The following is a 24,645-nucleotide window of genomic DNA, read 5'->3' as shown; positions in this document are numbered from 1 at the left end:
TATCTAGGCTTTAAGTTACTTGTATGATTGACTTGTAACTTTATGTTTATTCCATGAGTTATTTCTTGCTCTATGTCTATATAATCTGAGGGATGTATTTATGAAAGGAAATATATATTTTAAGTTATTTGGGTTCAGGAAAGATTTTTGTAGGGTTGAGCAAAACATTGAAGAATGTTTGTTTAATTTTTTTTCATATGAAGTAGTATGGATTCTGTTTTTTGGATGTGTGTTTGCATGCTAGCTGGTATGCTTTGCATGTGTCTTAACTGGAAGGGCAGACTGTTTGATACTCTGAGAGAAGTTATCTGGTATCGTTGTCATTGGGCTTTCTATAGTCCTATAGATATGGAGAGTTATTAAGCTCTTTGAAGGCTGCTTGTTCAGGCAGCTACAATAGAGATTTAATATTTGCAACCACTCCAGTTAAAAACAAAGAGTGAGTAGTTCTACGTGGAGAAATTTATTCTAAAATAGAAATCTGAGACATACCATTTTACTTTATTCTGCTAACAATTGCTCTGTGGACATACAAAGTCCTTCTTATGTAGCTTTCCTACCATCAGGAAGTAATGGGATTATTTCCCATTTATTTAATATATTGTATCAAAAATCTTGTTTCTTTTGACTCTTGAAACTCATAATGAGTTCTTTTGATCCCTGTCTCTTGACTCTTTTTGCTCTGAAGTGTTTCTCTGAGAATGGCTAACAGAGGTAAAAAGAAGTAAAAGAAAAATGAGGGTTTTTAATATTTATTAATTGGTAAAATGGCTTGTGGGGGAAGTAGATGTAACTTTCCCAAATGAAGATTATTTGGATATAATTTACAAATTTACAAACTGTGAATCTTTCTAGCCTGGTAATCTGTAACTAGATAGTTACCTACTTTTCATGATAAAAAGTACTCCCAGATAAAGGTAATTTGGGGTGGAGAAAAATTCTTGAGTGGCATTATGTAGTTTGATAAACGGCTCTACAGGCCAAGGAATATCTAGCATTTGGTAGATTTCTGGGAGCCTCTTTTTTCTGTGCAACACTGGACATATAGAATGCTTGGAAACCTTTTAAAAACAGTGTGAGAGTGATCCTTCCTGTATTTACAATGAACAATTCTTGACTGCTCAGAGAGCAGAACTCCTGGAAGGTTGCAGATCTCAGAGTATGTGGGAGGGGGAAAATAGGTTTCTTTAGCTGCTTTCCCAGTTGACCTGCTTTTAAAATCTGTTCTTTCCTAGGAGGTTAGGAGAAAGCTAGAGTGACAGGAGACTCACTCTACTACTAGGATTCTCTTTTCTCATCTTGCTCTCTTCCTGCTAACCCTTCTCCCCACTCCCAATACCTCTTCAGGCCTGCATATTTTGGGAAGAAGAGAGAAGACTCAATAACTGAGGAATACGGTCCTTGATAGTCACTGGTTATAATAAAAAAATTATCTTAGTTGCTGTTATTTGTTATTTCATTTAAGGGGCATCCTCAAAGGCACACCAGCTTGAGGGGTAGGGGCCGTTTGTGAGGCTGATGCTTAGTATACTCTGCTTCTGTCATACCTTACTGCATTTGTTTAGTGGTCTTATGTCTCTCTTCTTTCCTCTCTTTTAAGCAAATCAATAGTTTGCAGATCCAAGTGACCTCACTTGCACAGTCAGAGAATGAGTTGCTGAATTCAAACCAAATGCTGAAGGAAATGGTGGAGAGGTTAAAACAAGAATGCCGAGATTTAAGAAGCCACGCTGAAAAAGCACCACTAGAACTTGAAAAGTAGAGTTTGCTCTTTTTTATGTACCAATTATTTTTCCTTTCTGCTATGTAATATATAGTTATTTTAGTGATGATTCCAATGTTGAATATGTTTTAGGAACTAGTTATAAGTACCCTTTGATAATGTGCAGTGGTCTTAGGTAATGTACTTTCTATTTCTATAGAATGAGTTTTATGGACTCTTGCATTGTAAAAAAACAAAACAAAACAAAACAAAAAACATTAAAAAAGACATTTAAGTGTCCACTAAAAGACAACTGATAAGGAAAATGTGGCACATTACTCAATGGAACAGTACTCTGCCATAGAAAAAAGAATGAAATTCTGCTATTCGCAGCAACATGATGAACTTAGAGAAAATTGTTAAGTGAAATTAAGCCAGGCACAGAAAAAGAAATACTGCATGTCTCCACTTATAAGTAGAAGCTAAAAAATAAATAATTTTTTTTTAAAAAGAAAGATAACAACAATCACAATAGTACATTAAACTTTCAAAAGGAGAGAACAGAACTGAGGTTACCAGAGGTGGGGAAAGGGTGGGTGGTAGGGGGGTTTAGAGAGAAATTGGTAAAATGATTACACAAAAATGCTTACATTATAGAATGTTGAATATACTAATTGTCCTGATTTGAACATCATATATTGTACACAGATACTGATATTTAATGCCGCACTCCACAAATATGTACAATCAATTATGTCACAATTAAAAAAAAATAGACATTTAGGAAAGAAGCCCTTTTAAAATTCTGCCTGAGTACGGTATTTTGAAAACTCTCAAGGAAAAACTTTTATTTATTGGGTAAACCAAACATTTCTTACTTCAAAAATCTAAACTATTCTGAATGCCAGAAAACAGAATGGTTTGGGTGTTTGTGGCTTTTATTTGTTTGTTTTTTTGGTGTGCAAAACTTACTTCCTAGAATTAGAATTAGTCTCTTGAATTTTCCCTTTGAAAAGCTAATTTATTTGGTTATATATTTTTTGGTCTTGAAATTTGTTAGTAGTAGACAGTAGTAGACAGTGAACTGGTAGGGGAAAAGTTATTTTGGTGATGTTCCATTCTCTGGAAAAATTTATTCAGATGTGGTAGAACACTACTGTTTTGTATTTGCTTTGTCTTTATAATGTGTTGGTATTATAAATTTTTATTTTTCTCTACAAAACATTATTCTTTTCAGATTTGTTCTTTTGAAGGCCACCTTACTACATAAAACTTTTTTCCTTCAGTTTTTCTGTTATTTCATATTTTAAGGCTTGTCCATTGTTTCATCTATGGGGTTGAATTTCAAGGAAAGAAAGTAACCAGGACATATGTCCATAATGTGTTGTGACATTCCAGAAGATCCAACTTCTTTTCTTTTTCTTTTTTTTCTCTTTTTTGGGCAGCTGGCTGGCATCCTTGGTGTTCTCAGTACCACATCCTACCAAGTATTGTTCTTTAATTTTACAAAAAAAAAAAAAAAAAAAAAAATTTGCATCTTGGAATCCTCAAGCATTTGATTGAAATGAACTTAAGAATTCTAATGACAGTGTAGCTAGAAAATATAAATAATTCATTGTTGGTTTCTGAATATTATTCATAGGATTGTATAGAAGAAAATTGTTGGACTCTAGGGGTCAATAGAATATGATTTTAGTCCTATCTAAAATATTTAAAATCTGTATGGTGTTAGGCAAGTAATCTAACTTCTCAGGGTTTATTATTCTCATTTGTACTGCCTATAGTAAGGATACTAAAAATCACATAAAGTATGCAGAATAGCTTTAAAAATATAAGTTTTCATGATGTTATTTTAAATTATCATTTATATGAATTTTACTGTAGCTAGAAAACATACTGCATCAAGTCTTGATACCAGGCTTGATTTTTAACCAGCTTTATTAGGCCCAATTTTTATAGCTTGATGGTTATCATAGTTCAGATCTGGTTATCAAGTGTTTGCCCTGCTATTAACTAGATATGAGTCCTTAAGCAAGTTAGTTAACTACTCAAAGCCTCAGTTTCCTCATCTATAAAAAGGATGTGACAGAAGTACCTAACTCAGAGGGTTTTTCTGAAGAATAAACAAAATGTTACATATACTGTTCTAAGCACAGCGCCTGATTCATAAGAAGTGCTCAGTAGAGGTAATATTAGCAAATATGTGGCCATACAAGAGTGCCTGCAGTTGCATAATAAAGAATGTAGTCAGGCAATAAGTGAGTTTGCCTATACTTATAATAATATCTATTTAATCCTAAGAGTTTATATTAACTTCCACATTTTGCGTATGTTCTTCTGACAGGACACTAGAAGAGAGACAGATACAGTGGTTGGAAGAAAAGCATAAGCTTCATGAGCGTATCACAGACAAAGAAGAAAAGTATAATCAAGCTAAAGAGAAACTACAGCGAGCTGCAATTGCCCAGAAAAAGGCAAGTGGTTCTTATTGAAATGATTTCTACAGAGTAAATCATAATGAACTATTTTAGAAGAATGAAATATATAATTGAAGCTGAGATTTTAGTGATATATTTAATTTGATATTTAAACTTGACATTTTGCTGTCAACCTTGCAGAGATAAATTGGGAAAATCCAAACTGTCCAACAAGTTTATTTCTAAATTTTGTGTGCAAGTCAGACATGCATTGAGAGCTGACATGCATTTTCCCATAGAGATGGTGTTTTTCAGAAAAAATTTCCAGGCTAGCCCATCCAAGTGTTATTTAACTCATTCTGCACTTAAATTATAGTGTGATTAGGTCTGTTTCAACTATTCCTAACTAATATCTGTGATATCGCTTTTGTTGTTAAAAGGCTTTTTTTGTTTCCAACTAAGAAATATAGGAGCAGATATCTCTGCCCCAGCAGGAGGAACTGGGACTCCCCCTGGCTTCTGAAACAGCCTTTTTATCCTTTTTAAGTTTTACCTTTGCAGGCATACTTTTCTCCAGAACCTGAAAACTTTGTTTTGTTGGAAACAGTCAAGGACATCACGGAAATAATGTAGCCAGATGATTCATCTAAGTCAGTGGTTTACAAGTTTCTTTTTTTCTTTTTTTCTTTTTTTTGTTACTGGTAAGGGGATCGCAACCCTTGGCTTGGTGTCGCCCCGCAACACGCTCAGCCAGTGAGCGCACTGGCCATCCCTATATAGGATCCGAATCCGGGGCTGGAGCGCTGCTGCGCTCCCAGCACCGCACTCTCCCGAGTGAGCCACGGGGCCGGCCCTACAACTTTTTTTTTTACCTCAGCAAACCCAAGGAATATAGCAAGTCCCATCAGTAGCTGTGACTCACTGTGTCAGTGACTCAGCCATTCTTTTCAACAGGATTGGAGTGTGGGGAGGACATGGTTGTATGTGTGTGTGTGTGTCTATAAAGTCCCACAAATGATTCGATATGTCTCCATTTGATAAATTCCCTTAGTAATGGCATGCGTTGTGGAGTGTGGAGAGAAGATTTGAGATGACAGGAAGATGCTTCTGGATATCTTAATATCTCTGTGTTTATTGGAAAGATTAACTCTTCACATTTTCATAAGAGAACATAACTCTAGATCATTCATGTATTCTGAATTTGGAAACCAAGGACACAGTTTCTAACCATCTTTTTGTGTTATTGGATGTAACTCCCAAATGTGACTGATAGTTGGAATGCTAATACGAGTGGTCTAAAAGTCATGACATAACTCCACTTTCTTGGTTTCTGAATATTATTTTTCTCTTCCCATAATGCTAAAAGTAGTATAATACTGAGATTAGAAAAACAGCTTTTCTTATGTGGGAATCCTAGTGTTTTATGTCTAAATATAAACACTTGTTTGTTTTTTTTTCCTGTATGTGTCACTTTTCTTCCTTTCTGTCCATATAAATATTGAAAAATGTGTGAGTACTGATGGAATTTCAGCAAATTTTTTATGACTTGTGATGATCTCAGGAATACTACTTATGCTTCCTTGTACTGTGCATCTGAAGCTAAATTTCAGCAAGAAATCACTAGAAATTCTAAAAGCTGATTTTATCTTTCACAGAGAAACTCTTATGTTGAGGTTTTAGGAGTATCTTAGTGATTAGATACTAATTGTTGAGGTTATTTTGGGTTGACTTCTTTTGGAGCAAAAGTGACATCCAGTGGTGAGAGAGATTATCAGCTAATCATGGGTATAACAGAAAGAGGGGAGAAGATTAAGAAACCTACAAAGTTTCATCGGTATAGTGGCCTAGAATGAATTTTTTTTCATGCTGAAATACCTGCCAAATAATGGGTGCAAACATAGTAAATATTCATTTCACTTAAAAAAAAATGTGATCTGTAGATTATGGTTTAAGTCATAGGAAATTGTTAAGCTCATTTCAGTGAATAATTATGACCTAGAGCTCTCCCACCATGTGGGACATTAAAGTGGAAAAACATTATATGTGACATAGAAATACTATAAAAATTATACATAAGGATATATAATTTTAGGACTGGAAGGGATCTTAGCATTCAGATAGCTTTTACAAATTAGGAAACTGAAATGGTAGTTACCCAAGGTCACTTGACTAATAAAAATCAAAGCCATGATTAAAATCTATATTTTTCCATTCTCAGTCCAGTGCCCTTTCCACTGCATTATTACTCTTTAACTTCTCACTTTCTTTGATTCCAAATACTTTAATGCTTTTCTCTTCGTTATACCCATGGTCCATATGAGTCTTATTTCCTGTGTCAGAATAATCACTGTAAATTAACTCATACTCCTTTCCCATTCAAGTTGAAGATAATGCTTCTGCATGAAAATTTTTGCTATAAGATTACATAAATATAATTCATGAGTGCAACAAACTTTTTAGTTTCTTTATTTAAATGATAAAAATTATAACTTTCTTATGCAGTTAAGACTTAAAACAAGTCACAAAATATATACCTTAGGGCAGAAATCATAATCTTGTAGTTACTTTTTTTTTTTTCCCTTTTTGTCTTTTTTACTGACTGGTAATGGGATCGCAACCCTCGGTGTCGCGCCCGTACCGGGGACCGGCAACGGGATTGCAACCCTCGGTGTTGCGCCCGCACCGCGCTCAGCCAGTGAGCGGGAACCAGTCTCCACATGGGATCCGAACCCTCTGCGGGAGTGCCGCCGCACTCCCAAGCGGCGCACTCTCCAGTGCGCCACCGGGCCGGCCCTGTAGTTACTTTTTTGTGAAAAGTTCTTATAACCAGAAAGTAGCAACTTTATCCCCCCTGTCAGGCTGGATAAGATGGCTCACTGCCATCTGAGTGTGATTATTTAGAGCTTCAAACTCCTAAGCTCGAAGCATGTGTCATTTCTGGTAAGTGTTTTTAGGTAGTCTTTGGTGTAAATGATATTTTGCTGTGTGGATTTGTTTGGAAAAGCTTGACCAGGGATCTTGAGTTAGGATGGCTTTATGTGTCTGATGACTTCTCTGTGTGTTGTCCTCTCCACTCCCATTGTTAAAGTATGTGTGTGAAGAGATGTTTCTTGGAGTGAGTACAGTGAGTTATTTTTACTTTTGAGGCACATGCAATGACAACTTGTTATTTTCATTCTAAGGTTTATCTTTCTGACATGATTCTTGGTCAGATTCTGTTGTGAATGTTTTAAAAAAAGAGATGAACCATAGTACTGAAGTTGCAAAATATCTTATGAAATGTTTTTTGTGGCCTAGCATTATGCTATACACTGGAAGGAAAATAGAAGCTGTGATTACTCTTTACCCTTGATGATCATATAATCTAGTTGGAGAAATAAGATAACATGCAAGAAATTCCTAAGTAATACTATTATTCACACTCAGGTGATTTATACAGACACTAAAGTTTGAGAACCACTGTGCCAGACAGAAAAAAGCCTGAAGACAGGGAGACTGGTTAGAAAGCTGTTATGGTAAATTTAAAGTGAGATAAGAAGTCTGGAATTGGGGCTTGGAATATAGGAATGAAGGTGAAGGTTGACTTACGGAGGTATTCTGAAGTGAAAAAAAAAAATTAGACATATAGTGGTTAATAAGAAAGAGAAAATATGAAGTATTTTAGCTGTGAGAGGATATAAGTGGAGTTATTATAATGGAATGAAGAACATGTATCAGTTGAGGAGTAGAAAGAGGAAGACAGATTTGACTAAACACATATCAGATATGAAGTGATGATAGTGCATCCATATAGACATCTCCTAGACTCTTAAGTGAAGGTATTATATAGATAACTAGAAATAATGGGTGTAAGGCATGAAGATGAGTAGTTCAAATTAGAGGGCTATAATTAGAAACTTGAGATTTTGGAGATGATTGAAGAATACGAAGAATAAGAACTAAGTTGATTTGGAAAGAGGAGCTAGGTGCAGTGGAGTACAGTCATAGAGGTGGAATCTGTATTGTGGTGTTATGGAAGCCAAAGGAGAAGAAAGTTATCACAGATAAACGGTATCGAACATGATTATTGAAAAAAGTTAACTAGATTTAACTAGAAGGTGATAAAAGAGGAATCAGTTTTGATTATTGTGTTCGTATTTTTTAATTGTTCTGTTAATCCTTTGTGTCATAATGTTTGTAACACTAAGGCATTCATTTGACTATCCTGTGATTGTATTGGACTGCTAAAGTAAGAATTAAAATTGTTCCTTTCAACCAGTTTCCCTCCTGGACTTTCCATTTCTTTCAGTAGAAGTCATTCTTCCAATCATTTAGGCTTCAAACCTTTGATTAATCCTAAGGGCCACCTTTTCTCCAAATCTAGTCAGTCACCTGTATTAGTAGGACTGCTGTAACAAATTGTTGTAAACTATGTGGCTTAAAACAACAGAAGTTTATTTTTTCACAATCACGGAGACTAGAAATCCAAAATTAAGATGCTGGCAGGGCCATGCTTTCTCCAAAGGCTCTGGGGAAGGATCTTTTTCTGTGCCTCTCTCCTAGCTTCTTGTGGTTGCCACCAATCCTTGGTGTTCCTTGGCTTATAGACAAATCATTTCAGTCTCTGCCTCCATGTTTACATGGTGTTCCTCCCTGTGTATCTGTATCTCTGTGTCCAAATTTCCCTCTTCTTATATAAGTACACCAATCATATTGGATTTAGGGCCCACTCTAATTTGGTATGTCCTCATCTTAACTTGATTACATCTGTACAGACCCTATTTCCAAATAAGGTCACTCTGGGTGTTTTCCAACACCAACAACCAATTCTCAATTCTCTGGATACCAACTGGGTGTCAAATAATTTAATTCTGAAACTATCTATCTGCAGTTAAAGTTGATCCCACAAGTTAGAAAGCTCAGTCCCACAAGAATGCCACCACTTCAGACTTCAGACTTCAGACTTCAATCACAAGTCTCAGCCACCTGTATTTCTAACCAACTGACTATAAATTAAGGGTTTCGGGGCTGGCTGGTTAGATCAGTTGGTTAGAGCGCAGTGTTATAACACCAAGGTCAAGGGTTTGGATCCCCCTATTGGCTAGCTGTAAAAATAAATAAATAAAATAAATAAATAAACAAATAAAAATTAGGATTTCCCATGACTCCCTCCTCATGTTGGATGATTTGCTAGAATGGCTCACAGAATTCAGGAAAACACTTTACTTATCAGCTTATTATAAAGATACAACTCAGAAACAGCTAAATGGAAGAGATGTACAGGCCAGGGTACGGGGGTTGGTGGGTTGCGGTATGGAGCTTCCATGCCCTCTCTGGGTGAGCCACCCTCTCAGCAAGTCAACATATTCAACAACCTGGAAGCTCTCTTTCTAGAGTTCAATCTCCAGTCCCTCTCCCCTCCCTGGTAGTCTTGGTGGAGCCACCTCCCACCCACCATCTAATCACTTGGTTTTTCTGGTAAGCTACCCCCTCCTGAGACTATCTAGGGACCCCCCACTCTAAGTCACCTCATTAGCAGAAACTCAGTTGTCATTGAAAGGGACTTGTTATGAATTACAAAAGACTATCACTTAGGAAACTTAAGGGATTTTAGGAGCTCTGTGCAGGAACTGGGGACAAAGACCAGATATATTTCTTATTATATCATAGTCACGTTTTGAGGTTCTGGGTGGACATGAATTTTTGGGAGAATACTGTTCAAACCAGTATAGTCACTAAGGCCCATGAATTCTTCCTTTATGATGTCTCAGTTTTCTCCCCACCCTATTTCTTTTCTTTACTATTGCTAGAGTCCTTGCTTAAACTGTCTTCACTACAAGATTTTTCTGTATTCATTTAGCAAATTTACTCAACACATTTATTGAGCACCTACTATGTATCAGGTACTTTCACTTGTGTACAGAAGTAAACAAAGACCCTGCACTGAGAAGCTTACATTATACTGGGTGGGAGACATAGAGTAAACAAACAAATAAGTGTCAGGTGGAGGTGTGTGATAAAAGGAAAATTAATGGGAGTAGGAGTGCTGTTTTACATGGGTGGTTAGTCAAGGCTTCTCCACTAAGGTACCATCTGAGCTGGCACCTGAGGGAAAGGAGGAAGGATGCCCTGCTGTTATATGGAGAAGAGTGTTCCAGACAGAGGGAATAGCAAGTACAAGAGAGAGGCAGGAGTCTGCTTTGTATATTGAAGGAATACAAGTAGGCCCAGTGGCTAGAATAGAGAGAGGTGGTAGGAGGCCAGATGATGCAGGGACTTTGGCTTTTATTCTGAACGAGATAGTAGCACATTAGAGACTTTTGAAATGAGAAGTGATATAATCTGAATTATATTTTAGAGGAATTTCTGTGGCTGTTGTGTAAACGGGCAAAAGAAGATTCAGGAGACCCCTTTTTAGTAGTTCAGGTTAAACATCATGTGACTTGGAATAAAGAATTAGTGGTGCAATGGTAATCAGATTCTGTACTTCAAACATAGAGCTTACAGTGGTTGTAGAGTATGAAAAAAATGAATCAAAGATGACTAAGATTTTGTTCTTGAGCATCTGGTAAAATAGAGTTGCTGTTTACTGACACGGGAAAGACTATGGAAGGAACATGTTTGGGGTGTAAAATAAAGATGCCTTTTTGGATGCATTAACTTTTTGAGATGCCCATTAGACTTCAATGTGGAGATGTTAAATGGTTGGATACATGAATCTGGAGAGGACTGTGCTAGAGATAGAGTTGGGAGTCATCAGCTTATGAATGTTATTTAAAACAATGGGGTTAGATGAAGACACCTAGGAAGTGAAGGAAGATTGAGAAGAAAACAAGTCTGAGGATTTAGCTTTAAGTATTTCTAAAGTTTAAAAGTTGAGAAAATGAGGAGGAGAGGATGGAGGAGAACCAAGAAAGTACTGGTGCCAAGTGAAAAAAAAATGCTTCAAGTAGGATAAGCTGTGTCAAATGATATTGATAGGTAAGATGTTAAGACAGTGATAAAAAGACCAAGAATAGATTTGGCCATGTGCTGATGGTTGGTGACCTTGGCAAGTTGTTTCTGTGGAGTGGTGGGTATGCAAGCCTAATTGAAGTGGAATCAAGGAAATCATTTGGATGAGAACAATTATAGAGGTTGTCTATCTAAGGAGTTTTGAAGGAGAGCAGAGAAATGGGGTAGTAGCTAGGGAGGGTTATAGAATCAAAGAATTTTTTTTTAACTTACTATTTAAAAATACTTTTAATTGTACATATTTGTGGGGTACAGTGTATTGTTTTTAATACATGCAGATACTATACAGTGATTCACTTAGGGTAGATACCATATCTATCATCTTTTCTTTGTAGTGATTATGGCCAAGATCCTCTTTTCTAGCTATTTAGAAATATACAGCATAATGTTTTTAGCTCAAGTCAGTCTAGAACACCAGCATTTCTTCTTCCTATCTACCTGTGACTTTGTTAATCCACTGCTTCCCTTCCCACTTGGCCCCCTTCTTTTCCCCACCTCTGGTATTTTACTCTATTTCTGTGAGAACCATTTTTTTTTTTTTTTTAAGATTCCACATATGAGTGAGTTCATATGTGGTATTTGTCTTTCCATGTCTGGCTTACTTCACTTAGCATGGTGGTCTCCACTTCTATCCATGTTGCTGCAAATGACAGGATTTCATTTTTTTAAATAGCTGAATAGTATTCTGTTGTGAATATATATCACAGTTTATTATCCATTGGTCTGTTGCTGGGCATTTAAGGTTGATTCCATCTCTTGGCTATTGTGAATAGTGCTGCAATGAATGTGGAAGTGCAGGAGTGTCTTTGATATATTGATTTTGTTTCCTTCCTTTGGGTATATACCCAGAAGTGGGATTGCCGTGTCATCAGGTAATTCTATTTTTAGTTCTTTGAGGAACCTCCATACCATTTTCGATAATGGCTGTACCAATATACATTCCCACCAACGATGTATGAGACTTCCTTTTTCTCCACATGCTCGCCGGCATTTGTTTTTCATCTTTTTGATAATAGCCATTATAACTGAAGTGAGGTGATACCTCATTGTGGTTTTACTTTATATTTCCCTGATGATTAGTGATGTTGAACATTTTTTCATGTGTTTATATGTCTTCTTTTGAGAAATGTCTGTTCAGGGTTCTTTGCCCATTTGTTAATTGGGTTATTTGTTTTTTTGCTGTTCAGTTGAGTTCCTTATATATTATGGATATTAGCCCCCTGTCTGACATGTAGTTTGCAGACACTTTCTGCCATTCTGTAGGTTGTCTCTTCACTTTGTATTTTGTCTCCTTTGCTGTGCAGAAGCTTTTAAATTTGATGTAGTTTTGTTTTTCCAATTTTGCGTTAGTTGCCCGTGTCTTTGTAGTCTCACTCAAAAAAGTACTGCTCTCTCCCATTTCATGTAGTGTTTCCCTTATGTTTTCTTCTAGTAGTTTCATAGTTTTGGGTCTTGAATTTAGGTCTTTAATCCATTTTGAGTTGGTTTTTGTGTATGGTGAGAGAGGGGGTCTAGTTTCAATCTTCTGCATGTAGATATCCAGTTCCAGCACTATTTATTGAAGAGGCTATCCTTTCCCCAGTGTATATTTTTGGCATCTTTGTTGAAAATCAGTTGATTGTAAATGTGTGGATTTATTTCTGGGCTCTCTATTCTGTTCTACTGGTCTTTTTGTCTGTTTTTATGTCAGTACCATGCTGTTTTGGTTACTACAGCTTCATAGCATATTTTGAAGTCAGGCAGTGTGATGCCTCCAACTTTGTTCTTTTGGTTCAAGATTGCTCTGGCTATAACGGGATCTTTTGTGGTTCCATACACATTTTAAGATTGTTTTTTCTATTTTTGTGATGAATGTCATTGGTATTTTTATGGGGATTGCATTGAATGTGTAGATTGCTCTGGGTAATATGGACATTTTGATAATATTAATTCTTCCAACCCATGAACATGGGATATCTTTTCATTTATTTGTGTCTTCAGTTTCTTTTACCAATGTTTTATAGTTTTCATTGTAGGGATCTTTTACCTCCTTGGTTAAATTTATTCCTAAGTATTTCATTTTTTTGGTAGTTATTGTGAATGGGATTACTTTCTTGATTTCTTCTTCAGATATTTCATTCTTGGCATATAGGAACACTACTGATTTTTGTATGTTGATTTTTTTTTTTTTTTTTTTTTGGTTGCTGGCCAGTACAGGGATTGATGTGTGTTGATTTCATATCTTTCACTTTATTTAATTCATTTATTCTAGTGAATTTTTGGTGGAGTCTTTAAGGTTTTCTGTGTATATGATAATGCCATCTGCAAATAGGGATAATTTGACTTTCTCCTTTCCAATTTGGATGCTCATTATTGCTTTTTCTTGCTTTATTGTTCTGGCTAGAACTTCCAGTGCTATGTTGAATAAGAGTAGGGAAAGTGGGCATCTTTGTCTTGTTCCAGATTTTATAAGAAAAGCTTTCAGCTTTTGTCTATTCAGTATGATATTAGCTGTGGGTTTGTTGTATATGGCCTTTATTGTATTGAGGTACATTCCTTCTATAGCCTAATTTGTTGATTGTTTTTATCATGAAGTGGTGTTGGATTTTATCAAATGCCTTTTCTGCATCTTTTGAAATGATCATATGGGTTTTTTTCCCATCATTCTGTTGATGTGGTATATCACATTTATTGATTTGCTTATTTTGGACCATCTTGCATCCCTGGGATGAACTCCATTTAATAATGGTGAATGATCTTTTTAATGTGTCGTTAGATTTTGTTTGCTAATATTTTGTTGAGGATATTTGCATCTATGTTTGTTAGGGATATTGGTCTGTAATTTTCTTTTTTTCTTGTGTCTATTTCCAGTTTTGGTTTGAGGGTAATGCTGTACTTGTAGAATGAGCTTGGAAGTATTCTGTCCTCTTCAATTTTTTGGAAGAGTTTGAGAAGAATTAGTATTAGTTCTTGAAAGTTTGGTAGAATTTGGCAGTGAAGCCATCTGCTTCAGGGGTTTTCTTCATTGGGAGACTTTTTACTATAGCTTCAATATCATTACTTGTTATTGGTCTGTTAGGTTTTCTAATATTTCATGATTCACCCTTGGCAAGTTGTATATATCAAGGCATTTACCCATTTCTTCTAGGTTTTAGTTTGTTAGTGTATAGTCGTTTGTGATAGTCTCATGATCCTTTGTGTTTCTATGGTATGAGTTGTAATATCTCCTTTTTCATTTTATATGTTATTTATTTGAATCTTCTCTCTTTGTCTAGCTAATGGTTTATTGATTTTATCTTTTCAAAAAATCATCTGTTTCATTGATCTTTTGTATTTTTTTTTTTAAATCTCTAATTCATTTATTTCTGTTCTGATCTTTGTTATGTCTCTCCTACTGATTTGGGGTTTGTTCTTGTTTTTCTAGTTCCTCGAGGTGTAACGTTAGGTTGTTTATTTGAAGTCTTTCTACTTTTTCAATGTAGACATTTATTGCTATAAACCTTCCTCTTAAAACTGCTTTGCTGTATCCCATAGGTTCTGGCATGTTGTGTTTTCATTTGTCTTTAGGAATTTAAAAATTTCCTTTTAAATTTCTTTTTTGACCCATTCATTTTTCAGGTGCATGTTGTTTAATTTCCATGTTTTTATACAGCTTCTAATGTCCCTTCTGTTATTGATTTCTAGTTTTATTACATTGTGGTCTAAAAAGATAACTCATATGATTTTAATTTTTTTGACTTTGTTGAGACTTGTTTTATGACCTTACGTATGGTTTCTTCTAGAGAATGTTCCATGTGCTGCTGAGAAGAATGTGTATTCTGGAGCTGTTAGATGAAATGTTTTATAAACGTCTTTTAGGTCCAGTTGATGTAGAGTGGAGATTAACTCTAATGTTTTTTGTTAATTTTCTGTGATGATCTGTGAATTGCTTAAAGTGGGGTGTTAAAGTCCCTGGCTATTATTGTATTGGAGTCTCTCTCTCTCTCTTTCATTGTGTCTAATAATATTTGCTTTATATATACGGGTGCTCCAGTGTTGGGTGCAGATATATTTAGAATTGTCAGATCCTCTTGTTGAGTAGTTCCCTTTATCATTATATAGTGACCTTTTTTTATCTTTTTGTACTTTCCTTGATTTGAAATCTGTTTTATCTAAGTGTAGTTTCTCCTCCTCTTTTTGGTTTCCATTTGTGTGAAATATCTTTTCCCATCCCTTCACTTTCAGTCTGTGTGTGTATTTATGGGTGAAGTGAGTTTCTTACTGGCAGCATATTGTGCTTCTTGTTTTATAATCCATTCAGCCACTCTGTTTTTTTTTTTTTTTTTTTTTTGGGGGGTGGGGGTGGGCAGCTGGCTGGTACTGATAACAAAGTACTCTGTGTCTTTTAATTGGTAAATTTAATCCATTTGTTGATTTTTTTTTTTTTTTTTTTTTTTTAGGGGGTGGGGGTGGGCAGCTGGCTGGTACTGATAACAAAGTACTCTGTGTCTTTTAATTGGTAAATTTAATCCATTTACATTTAGAATTATAAACTGAAAAGCATAAAAAAAGCCAAGTTTAGAACTAAGAAACACAATAACTGAATCACAAACTCAGTGGATATATTTAACAGCAGACATCATCATCAAGATATGAGGAGGACTCAGTGAAACAGATGACAAATGTACAGTGGAGAAAACTGAAAATGCCAGAACAAAGAATGCAAACTATTGTGATCTTCTTAATAGACATGGAAAAATAATTTGATAGAATTCAACATTCTTTCCTGATATAAACATTATCAAACTTGAAGTAGAAGGGAATTTTCAGTCTCATAAATGGTATCTATCAACATGGTTCTTATTGATTAAATATTGAATGCTTTCCTCCACACCCACCCAAGTTTAGGAACAAGGCAAGTATGTCCATTATCACAATTTTGTTCAACATTTTATTACAGGTCATAGCTAGTGTAATGAGACAAGACAAAAAAATAAGGGATATAAAGATTGGAAAGGAGGAAGTAAAATTGTCATTCACAGATGATATGATTGTGTATGTATAAAATATAAATAAATCTATTGATAAACTATTAAAATTAATATATGAATTTTTAAAAATTTGTTGGATACAAGGTAATGTAATAAATATCAGTTATCTTTCTTTACCCAACAAACATTTAGAAAATAGAATATTTAAATACCATTTACAATAGCATAAGAAAAAAAAAAATACCTAGGAAGAAATCTAGGGAAAGATGTGTAAGACATCTACATTGAAAAATACAAATATTGCTAAGAAAAATTAAAGAATGCCTAGATTAAGGCAAAAGTATATCATGTTCATGATTTGGAAGATGCAATCTTATTAAGATATCAGATATTCCCAAATCAAATTGATCCGTAGATTGAATGTGATCCTAATCAAAATCTCAGCAGGTTTCTTTTTGGAAATTAGAAAGTAGATTCTAAAATTCATAAGATATTATGAAGGACTAATACAATTATGTGTCAATTAGGAAAAAATAATAAAGTGGAAAAAAAATATGAAGAACTAGAATAACCAAGTCAATCTTGAAGAAGAACAATAAAGCTAGAGGACTTACACTACTAGATATCAACACTCATTATAAACTGTAGTAATTCAGACAGTGTGGTATTGGCATAAGGAGAGACAAACAGACAAATGGAACAGAATAGAGTCCAGAAATAAGTCAACAAGTATATGGACACCTGGTTTACCACAAAGGTACTATTTTCGTCAATCTTGAAGAAGAACAATAAAGCTAGAGGACTTACACTACTAGATATCAACACTCATTATAAACTGTAGTAATTCAGACAGTGTGGTATTGGCATAAGGAGAGACAAACAGACAAATGGAACAGAATAGAGTCCAGAAATAAGTCAACAAGTATATGGACACCTGGTTTACCACAAAGGTACTATTTTCTTTTTTTTTTTGTCCTTTTTGAGACCGGCCGCACTGCGCTCAGCCAGTGAGCACACCGGTCATCCCTATATAGGATCTGAACCTGCGGCGGGAGTGCTGCTGCACTCCCGAGTGCGCCACGGGCTCGGCTCACTACTTCTTTTCAATAAGGAAAGGGTGGTCTTTTTTAGTAAAGGATACTGAGTCAGTTGGTTATCATCAACTCAACCTCACAACATAGATAAAAATGAACTGTAGACTTAAATATAAAAGGTTTGAAGAAAAAAAGCCTTTTAGAAGAAAACTAGGAGAAAGAAGGAAAAAAAAACACATGAAATGAAACCAAGAAAAAGAAGAAAACTAGGAGAAAATCTTAGAATCTTGGGATAAGTAAAGATTTGTAAGACAGGACACAAAAAGCCTAACCATAAAAGAAATGATTAATACTTTAGATTTTATTAAAATTAAGAATTTCTTTTTATCAAAGGGCACTCTTAAGAGAGATAAAGCCACCATAGGCTGGGAGCAGGTCAATCTGCAGTACATATATCTGATAAATGATTTGTATCCTGAATATATAAAGAATGCTTACAAATCAATAAGAAACAGATTACTCAAAAAAGAATTTTTTAATGGGCAAAAGACTGGGATGGGCACTTCACAGAGAAAGGATATTTAGATGGCCAATATGCATAAGAAAAAGAACTTAGCATCTTTAGCTATAAGGAAAATGCAAATTAAAACGATAAGAAGATACTACTTTGCATGACCGAAATAGCTAAAATTTAAAGACTGACCATAGCAAGTATTGGCAAGGATGTAGATCAACTAGAACTCTCATATATTGCTGATGGGCATGTAACTGGTAGAAAACTGGCAGCATCTACTAAAGCTAAAACATGTATGTACTCTGTGACCCACTCCTAGGTATATACTCAAGAGAATGAGTACTTATATCCACCAAAAACAAGTTCAGAAATGTTCACAAAAACTTTATTCATAATATCCCATAACTGGAAACAATTCAGATTTGCATTAACAGAATAAAGGATAAAATGTGGTATATTTGTACAATGGATGGTGACATAACAATGAAAAAGAACTACTGTGGTGTGCAATAATGTGACGTAGTCATATAGATAAAATGTTGAGGAAAAAATCCAATTACAAAATAGTATATTGTATGATTTCTTTTACATGGATAAGTAGATGGATAGACAGAGTCCTTAATTACCCATGAATACATAAATATGTAGTTGTGGTGATAAGGGCTGAAAGAGTGGTTCCTTTGGCAGGGTAGGTAGGAGGATCCTGAGGGAGCTTTCTGGGGTGCTGGAGGATGTGGAGCCAATGGGAAGCACAGGAAGGAATGCCCATAGCAGTTGGGATTATTTGTAATAATCTCAACTGTAAATAACCCAGATGATTCTTAACTGAGGGCTGGGTGAATGTAATAAACTTTGTAATAGTTATAAGTGGAACACAACACAGTATGTGACAATGAATGAACTATACCTGTAAGTAATAACATAAATAAATCTTACAAACATAAAATTGGTGAAAGAAAAAGTCTTGTGAAAGAATGCGCCCTTTGATTCCATTCATATGAAGTTCAAAAATAGGCAAAACTAAACTATAGCTTTGGAAGTAAATTAGTTGGTTACCTATTCAGAGGATGGAAGGGCTAGTGATTGGAAGGGGGACAGGTAGGGGCGCTTCTGGCATGGTAGTGCTCTTGACTTGTGAGGTAATCATGCTAGCATTTGCTTTGTGGTTTTTCATTGAGCTTTATGTTTACATTCTGTGCTACAAGCTTGTTAAACTTCAATAAAAGGGGTTAGAAAACAAATAAATACCTGAAAGGTTTGTAGCTACTAAGTTCTAACATTTATAGATGTCTTTGTAAAACAACAAACCTGTTTGTAAAACTGAAAAAATACTACTTTTCTCAGTTTTGCTTTATATGTGGACTTTTCTATATTGTTTAATATGGAAAGCCATGCAGTGTTTACTTTTAGAAACTTTTTCCTTTGTATGTTGCAAAATTAGAATTTGTTCCCTTTAATATTTAGAAAGGCATACTTTAAAACCGAGATGCATCTATAATCTCTCTTAGCTTTCTGATTGTGTAATTTATTGCTTTGCTAGTAGTTTATCAATTGCTTCGCTAGTAGTTTATCAATTGCAAACATTTTAATTTTGAATTTTATTTCAGTTCTTTCAAACACATGATATCTTCTGGGATAATGAAGAGCTCATGATTTCTTATCATATGACAGGCAGACTCATTAGTAAAATCTGACTCCCTTTTTAGATTTTTTATTTGCAGCAATTTAGTTATTGATACTGATTTTCTGGTTTAGCTTTCATAACAGATCAATTTGGCACATTGAGAATATGAGGATAAATCACTTCCATAGATCTATGTTTTATTATCTTTGTAGTTTTCACTAAGAGACATATCTACCAGTCTTTGTTCCTAGTATTCACTGAAAACATTCATCTCTAAATAAAATTTTGTTGATGAGTAAGATATTCACTATATACAACGGTACTTCTAAAATTTCTTGGAAAAATATTATTAGAAGAAAATACAATTTTCCCATGGACTCTTTGAAGTATCCTCAAAGTTTTCTTCAAATAGATTATGTATTAACATACTTGTTCATATTGTTTCCCTTTTTCTAGAGAAAATCTCTTCATGAAAACAAATTGAAGAGACTACAAGAGAAAGTAGAAGTCTTAGAGGCAAAGAAAGAAGAATTGGAAACAGAAAATCAGGTGTTAAATAGGTAATGCATTTGTGTATATAATATACCCCATGTGGTTATTTTGATGTCATAGAACTTTGTTTCTGAGTTGAGTACTTTGCTTTCTTCTAAAATATACATTTAAAAGACTTCTAAAACTATTTGATAATCCCTAATGCATTATCCTTTATTTTTTTTCTAACTGAATATTCCTTCAAACCAAAAGGTCTCTATCATATGTCAGGGGCTTGTTATGGTTTTGACTGGCAGAAAGGGCCAGTCACTGGCTTTGGTACGGTAACTGGCCAGTAGCAGTGTGAAGTCTTGCTGCTGAGACAACAGTTGTAGCTGTTACATAGTTCCAAAGATTGTGGCTACAACTTTGAATCAAGTTTTAGTTTTTGGTTTCCTGGTGTAGAAAATATTATTGGGCTATAGCTTCTGGTTTTGCAGTCACATCCAAGCTAATAATCAGCATCATTAGTATTTTTTTCAACAGAGATTTACCATATTAAGTTGGTGATAGTGGCATTGTATAGCCCACTTGATTCAAGTTAATAAATATTTTTGAATTTAGCTAATTAGTTAGGCTTCAGCACTTTAGGTATTCAAGTATTAGACTTTTCTGTAATAGAAATTGCCTGTAATATCACACAGTAATGTTTTATGATGTGCATTGGTGTTCTTGGGTATAATTATTACCAAAATGTGAACAGTTGGTTTTTTTTAGAACACTCAAGAGGTTTCTAGACTGTAGAATTAATGCCAACTGTACAATACTCTGTTCCAAAGAAGGAAGCCACTAAATTTGTTCTAAAACAAAATTTGCCATATTACCTCTTCCATAACCATTAATATTGAAATATTATCAATTCAAGATCAGGCAGCTATGGCACAGATAATCTAGAACTTTGAGTGGTTTTGAAACTATATTTGATTACTGGTGTAAATGATGGTCAGCAAAGTCATGTCCAAAAAGATGATGATCTGTGAAAGCCTGAATAGTTAGCATTTTTCTCCATTTCCTTTTTTAGTAAAATTGGATAGCTTCACTTTTGTGCTGAACTATACTGTAAGATACAAGAAAACCTAAAGTATTTTTTCTGTTCTCACACAGTCAACACAGCACTTCTGACATCAGCTGTGTGTGGGGCTTTTCCCATGTACCAAGCAATCAGTTTTCCAGTGGATACCAGCTGGGTGTCCTATAATTCAATTCTGAAACTGTCTATCTGGAAATAGTATCAGATGCCACAGGTTGAGAGCTCATTTGCACAAGACAGCCCCCCACTTCAGATGCCAGTTGCAAGCCCCAAGTTGTGGCCTGTGCTTCCGACCAACCAGCTATAAATCTAGGTTCCCACAATCGTCTCCTCGGGTTTGATTAATTTGCTAGAGCAACTCACAGAACTCAGGGAAACATTTTACTTCCATTTAGCCGCTTATTGTAAAGGAAATTACAAAGGACAGAGATGAACACCCATATGGAAGAGATGCACAGGGCAGGGTATATGGGAAGGGATGTGGAGCTTTCATGTCATCTCCAGATGTGCCATCCTCCAGGTACCTCCATGTGTTTAACAACCCAGAACTCTGTCCTTTGGGGTTTTTATGGAGGCTTCATTATGTATGCATGGTTGATTACATCATTGGCCATTTGTGATCAACTCAACCTTCAGCCCCTCTCCCCTTCCAGGAGTTTGGGGAAGAGGAGGAAGCTGCAAGTTCCAATCCCCTTATCATGCCCTTGGTCTTTCTGGTGACCCTGTCCCCATCCAGAAGCTATCCAGGGGCCTCCAGATAACCAGTCATCTCGTTAGGATACAAAAGACTCCTATCACCCCGGAGATTCCAAGAATTTTACAAGGGATGTGTGCCATGAACTAGGGGCAGAGACCAAATATATATTTCTTATTATATCACAATGTCATACCTACATTTTAAAAACGAGGTTGAACTGTATGAAATTCTCTATATTTGACTATATTTCACCAAGAAAATGGCAATTTCAGAAGGTTCAACTCAGCATTTTCTCTATTTTTATTTGATTCCTTCCGTAATATAAGGCACTCTTTTGGCTTAAAGAGTCTCCTTTTAGTTTCAGAATTCATGGGTTGTGGGAATGAAAGTAAAAATATCAAAATATTTTAATCTTTGATTAACTGGAAAATAAAACTTTACAATGAGTTGACAGCCTCCAGTGCCAATAATAATTGCATGTGATTAAGACGTAATGTTATGTTTACCTAGAAAGATAAACGTATAGATAATATAATAATTTAGAAATCCTTCTCTTCCAACTTAAAATTATATTCTGTGAATCATGCTGTTCTTCAATAGGGTATAACTGTATTAAAGAACAGAAACAAGTTTTTTCCTTTTTAAGACAAAATGTTCCATTTGAAGAATATACAAGGCTTCAAAAAAGACTGAAGGATATACAAAGAAGACATAATGAATTTCGAAGTCTAATTTTGGCTCCTAACATGCCTTCAACAGCATCCATCAATCCTGTTAGCTTTCAGTCATCAGCTATGGTTCCAGGCATGGAACTATCCTTTCCTCCTCATATGCAGGTATGAACATTAATTTTAGTAAAAATAGAGTTAGTCAAACATTTCTGTAGGTTTTCACCTTTTTAAATATAGAGTTAAAACTCAAATTGTAAATGTGATCAGTGCTCAGAATTAGCCACAAAGATGGCATAACCATTTAAGGTCAGTCAGTTTTAATTTCTTCCCTTTCGTTTATCATAGAAATTTGCTGAGAAATAAAGCAGATTTGAATTTATTCCATCCTTGAGTAATGGTGCTGGGAGTAAAATCTCCTATTGGGCAATAGAGAAGAAAAAACATGATTAATGAGTCTTTGAGTAACCTAGAGTTTGTAGCTTACTCATATAATACCAGTTACTATTGAGCATTTACTAATGCCATGCACTGTGTACTTTTCATACAATATTTTAGTAAATACTAATGAAAAATGCTTTTATTATTATTCACAATTTATAGATGAGGAAACTGAGTCAGAGAGGTGAAGTGACTTGCCTAAGGTTTTATCTAATAAATGACACAGTTAAAGTTTCAAACTTAAATCTGTCTAGTTCCAAAACTTAGGCTCTTTCTACTGTATCAGCCCGAGATATTGAAGGAATCAAATTGATTGGATGGTTTTCAGAAGATTAAGTAGTTATATTTATAATGTTGTAAGTACAGAAGACTTTAGTCACTGAATTGAATCTCAGACTAAGTGCTTTGTTTATGATAAACTGCTGTTAAACTCCAGTCTTTTTAGAAAGTTGCCAGGTAAGTATACCTGGGCCCTGCATTGGTATTTTCTAATTAACTCCCTAGTGAATTTTATACCTACAAAAGAACAGACTATAGGTTTTACTTAAGGCTAGAGCCTGAGGCAGGAGAGAAGCAGCACTAGTTAGTAGTTTAGCCCATGCTGCTGTGTTTTAGACTGCAAAAATTGTTATCATTTCCTTGCCATATGTTGCAGGCCTGTATAAAAGAGGCATACTGAGGCTGGTGCCTAACAGTTACTTTTCTAGTTTTTCTAACAGTTTCTTTTGCTGTGCTTTCTCTACATCATTTTAAGGAGGAACAGCATCAAAGGGAACTCTCTCTACTTCGCAAAAGACTAGAAGAACTAGAAACAACACAAAGAAAACAACTAGAGGAACTTGGATCTCCTGGGGAATGATGTTCTTGGAGAAAAGGCAGATCAAAAGGGGTGAAATCAGTGACTTGATAAAGCTTGAAGTTTTCACATATGTGGCATTTAGACACTTTATTGCTGTTCGCCAAAACACTTGAATGTGCCTCAAGGAAAGGTACCAGCTGCATGTAGGATTTTAGGATTATAGTTATGATAAGTGAAGCATTAAAAGAAACAGTTTGATATTTAGAATATCAACAACCCTTTGAGAGTGTAAATAAATAAATGAATGAATAAATAAATGGAATTAATTAGGGAATCAAGGTTTTAAAATGATTTATTAATTTTACTTCGTTGAATTTTTTTGGCATTTTGCCTCAAATATGCCCTTGAATTCCCTCTTCCTCATATTTGAGTGCTTGGCAATAACAGGGTCAGTAAATATCTCCAGGTTTACTATATACAAGAGTTATAAATCTCTAATTTTTGAGGAAAAAAAATTTGTCAGCATAAAAAACAAAACTGAAAGGTATCTAAATATATATATATATTCATTACAAAAGGCTACCTTTTCTAAAAGCTGTGTGCACATAATTTATTAAAGAGCTTAATAAATATTTTTCTATCTATCTGTATTGTCTTGTGTTTAATTTTACTTGACCATACAGCATATATTTAGTGATGTAGAAGATCTCACTGATTTTGGCTTTGTTGAATTAAAATAAATAGAAAATAACAAAGTGCAGATAATTAAATCCTGTGGCTGTATTTAAAAAAAAAAAAAAAAAAGGACCAATGATTGTAAAACTTGAATACAGAGGAGTCCCTCTAGAAGTATTGTTGGTATTTAATTTTGCTTCCCACTATTTTGAATCTAGCCAAATGATCATAAATGTTTTTTTTTTTTTTTTTTTTTTTTTTTTTTTTTTTTTTTTCCGTGTCTGGCCACGGATCGCAACCCTCAGTGTTGCCCCCGTACCGGACCGGGGACCGGCAACGGGATTGCAACCCTCGGCGTTGCTCCCGTGCCTCGCTCAGCCAGTGAGCGGGAGCCGGTCTGCATGCGGGATCCGAACCCTCGGACAGGAGCGCCGCCGTGCTTCCCAAGCGGCGCACTATCCAGTGCGCCACCGGGCCGGCCCACTTCAGAAGCTTTTTTATGTAACATCTTCTAGAGGAATTCTGCTGGAATAATTTCATGTCAACAAGGCAAAACTCAAGTCTGCCAAAC

General features: G+C 35.2%; 1 protein-coding gene across 2 annotated transcripts in view; it reads left to right on the top strand.

Moving 5' to 3' along the window:
• Positions 1-24,043, top strand: part of CEP83 (centrosomal protein 83kDa) — a 121,844-nt gene extending 97,801 nt beyond the window's left edge. For both annotated transcript variants that reach the window (XM_008576578.1, XM_008576577.1), the window contains 5 exons: positions 1,601-1,758; positions 4,047-4,176; positions 19,690-19,793; positions 22,138-22,327; positions 23,355-24,043. In XM_008576578.1, coding sequence (XP_008574800.1) covers positions 1,601-1,758; positions 4,047-4,176; positions 19,690-19,793; positions 22,138-22,327; positions 23,355-23,459 — 687 coding nt within the window. In that variant the 3' untranslated portion in view covers positions 23,460-24,043. The remainder of the gene's footprint in view (positions 1-1,600; positions 1,759-4,046; positions 4,177-19,689; positions 19,794-22,137; positions 22,328-23,354) is intronic.
• Positions 24,044-24,645: the final 602 nt, after the last annotated feature.

Source organism: Galeopterus variegatus, unplaced genomic scaffold (assembly GCF_000696425.1).
Source record: "Galeopterus variegatus unplaced genomic scaffold, G_variegatus-3.0.2 Scaffold1368, whole genome shotgun sequence".
NCBI lineage: Eukaryota > Metazoa > Chordata > Mammalia > Dermoptera > Cynocephalidae > Galeopterus > Galeopterus variegatus.
This window is presented reverse-complemented; position numbering and strand designations above follow the sequence as displayed.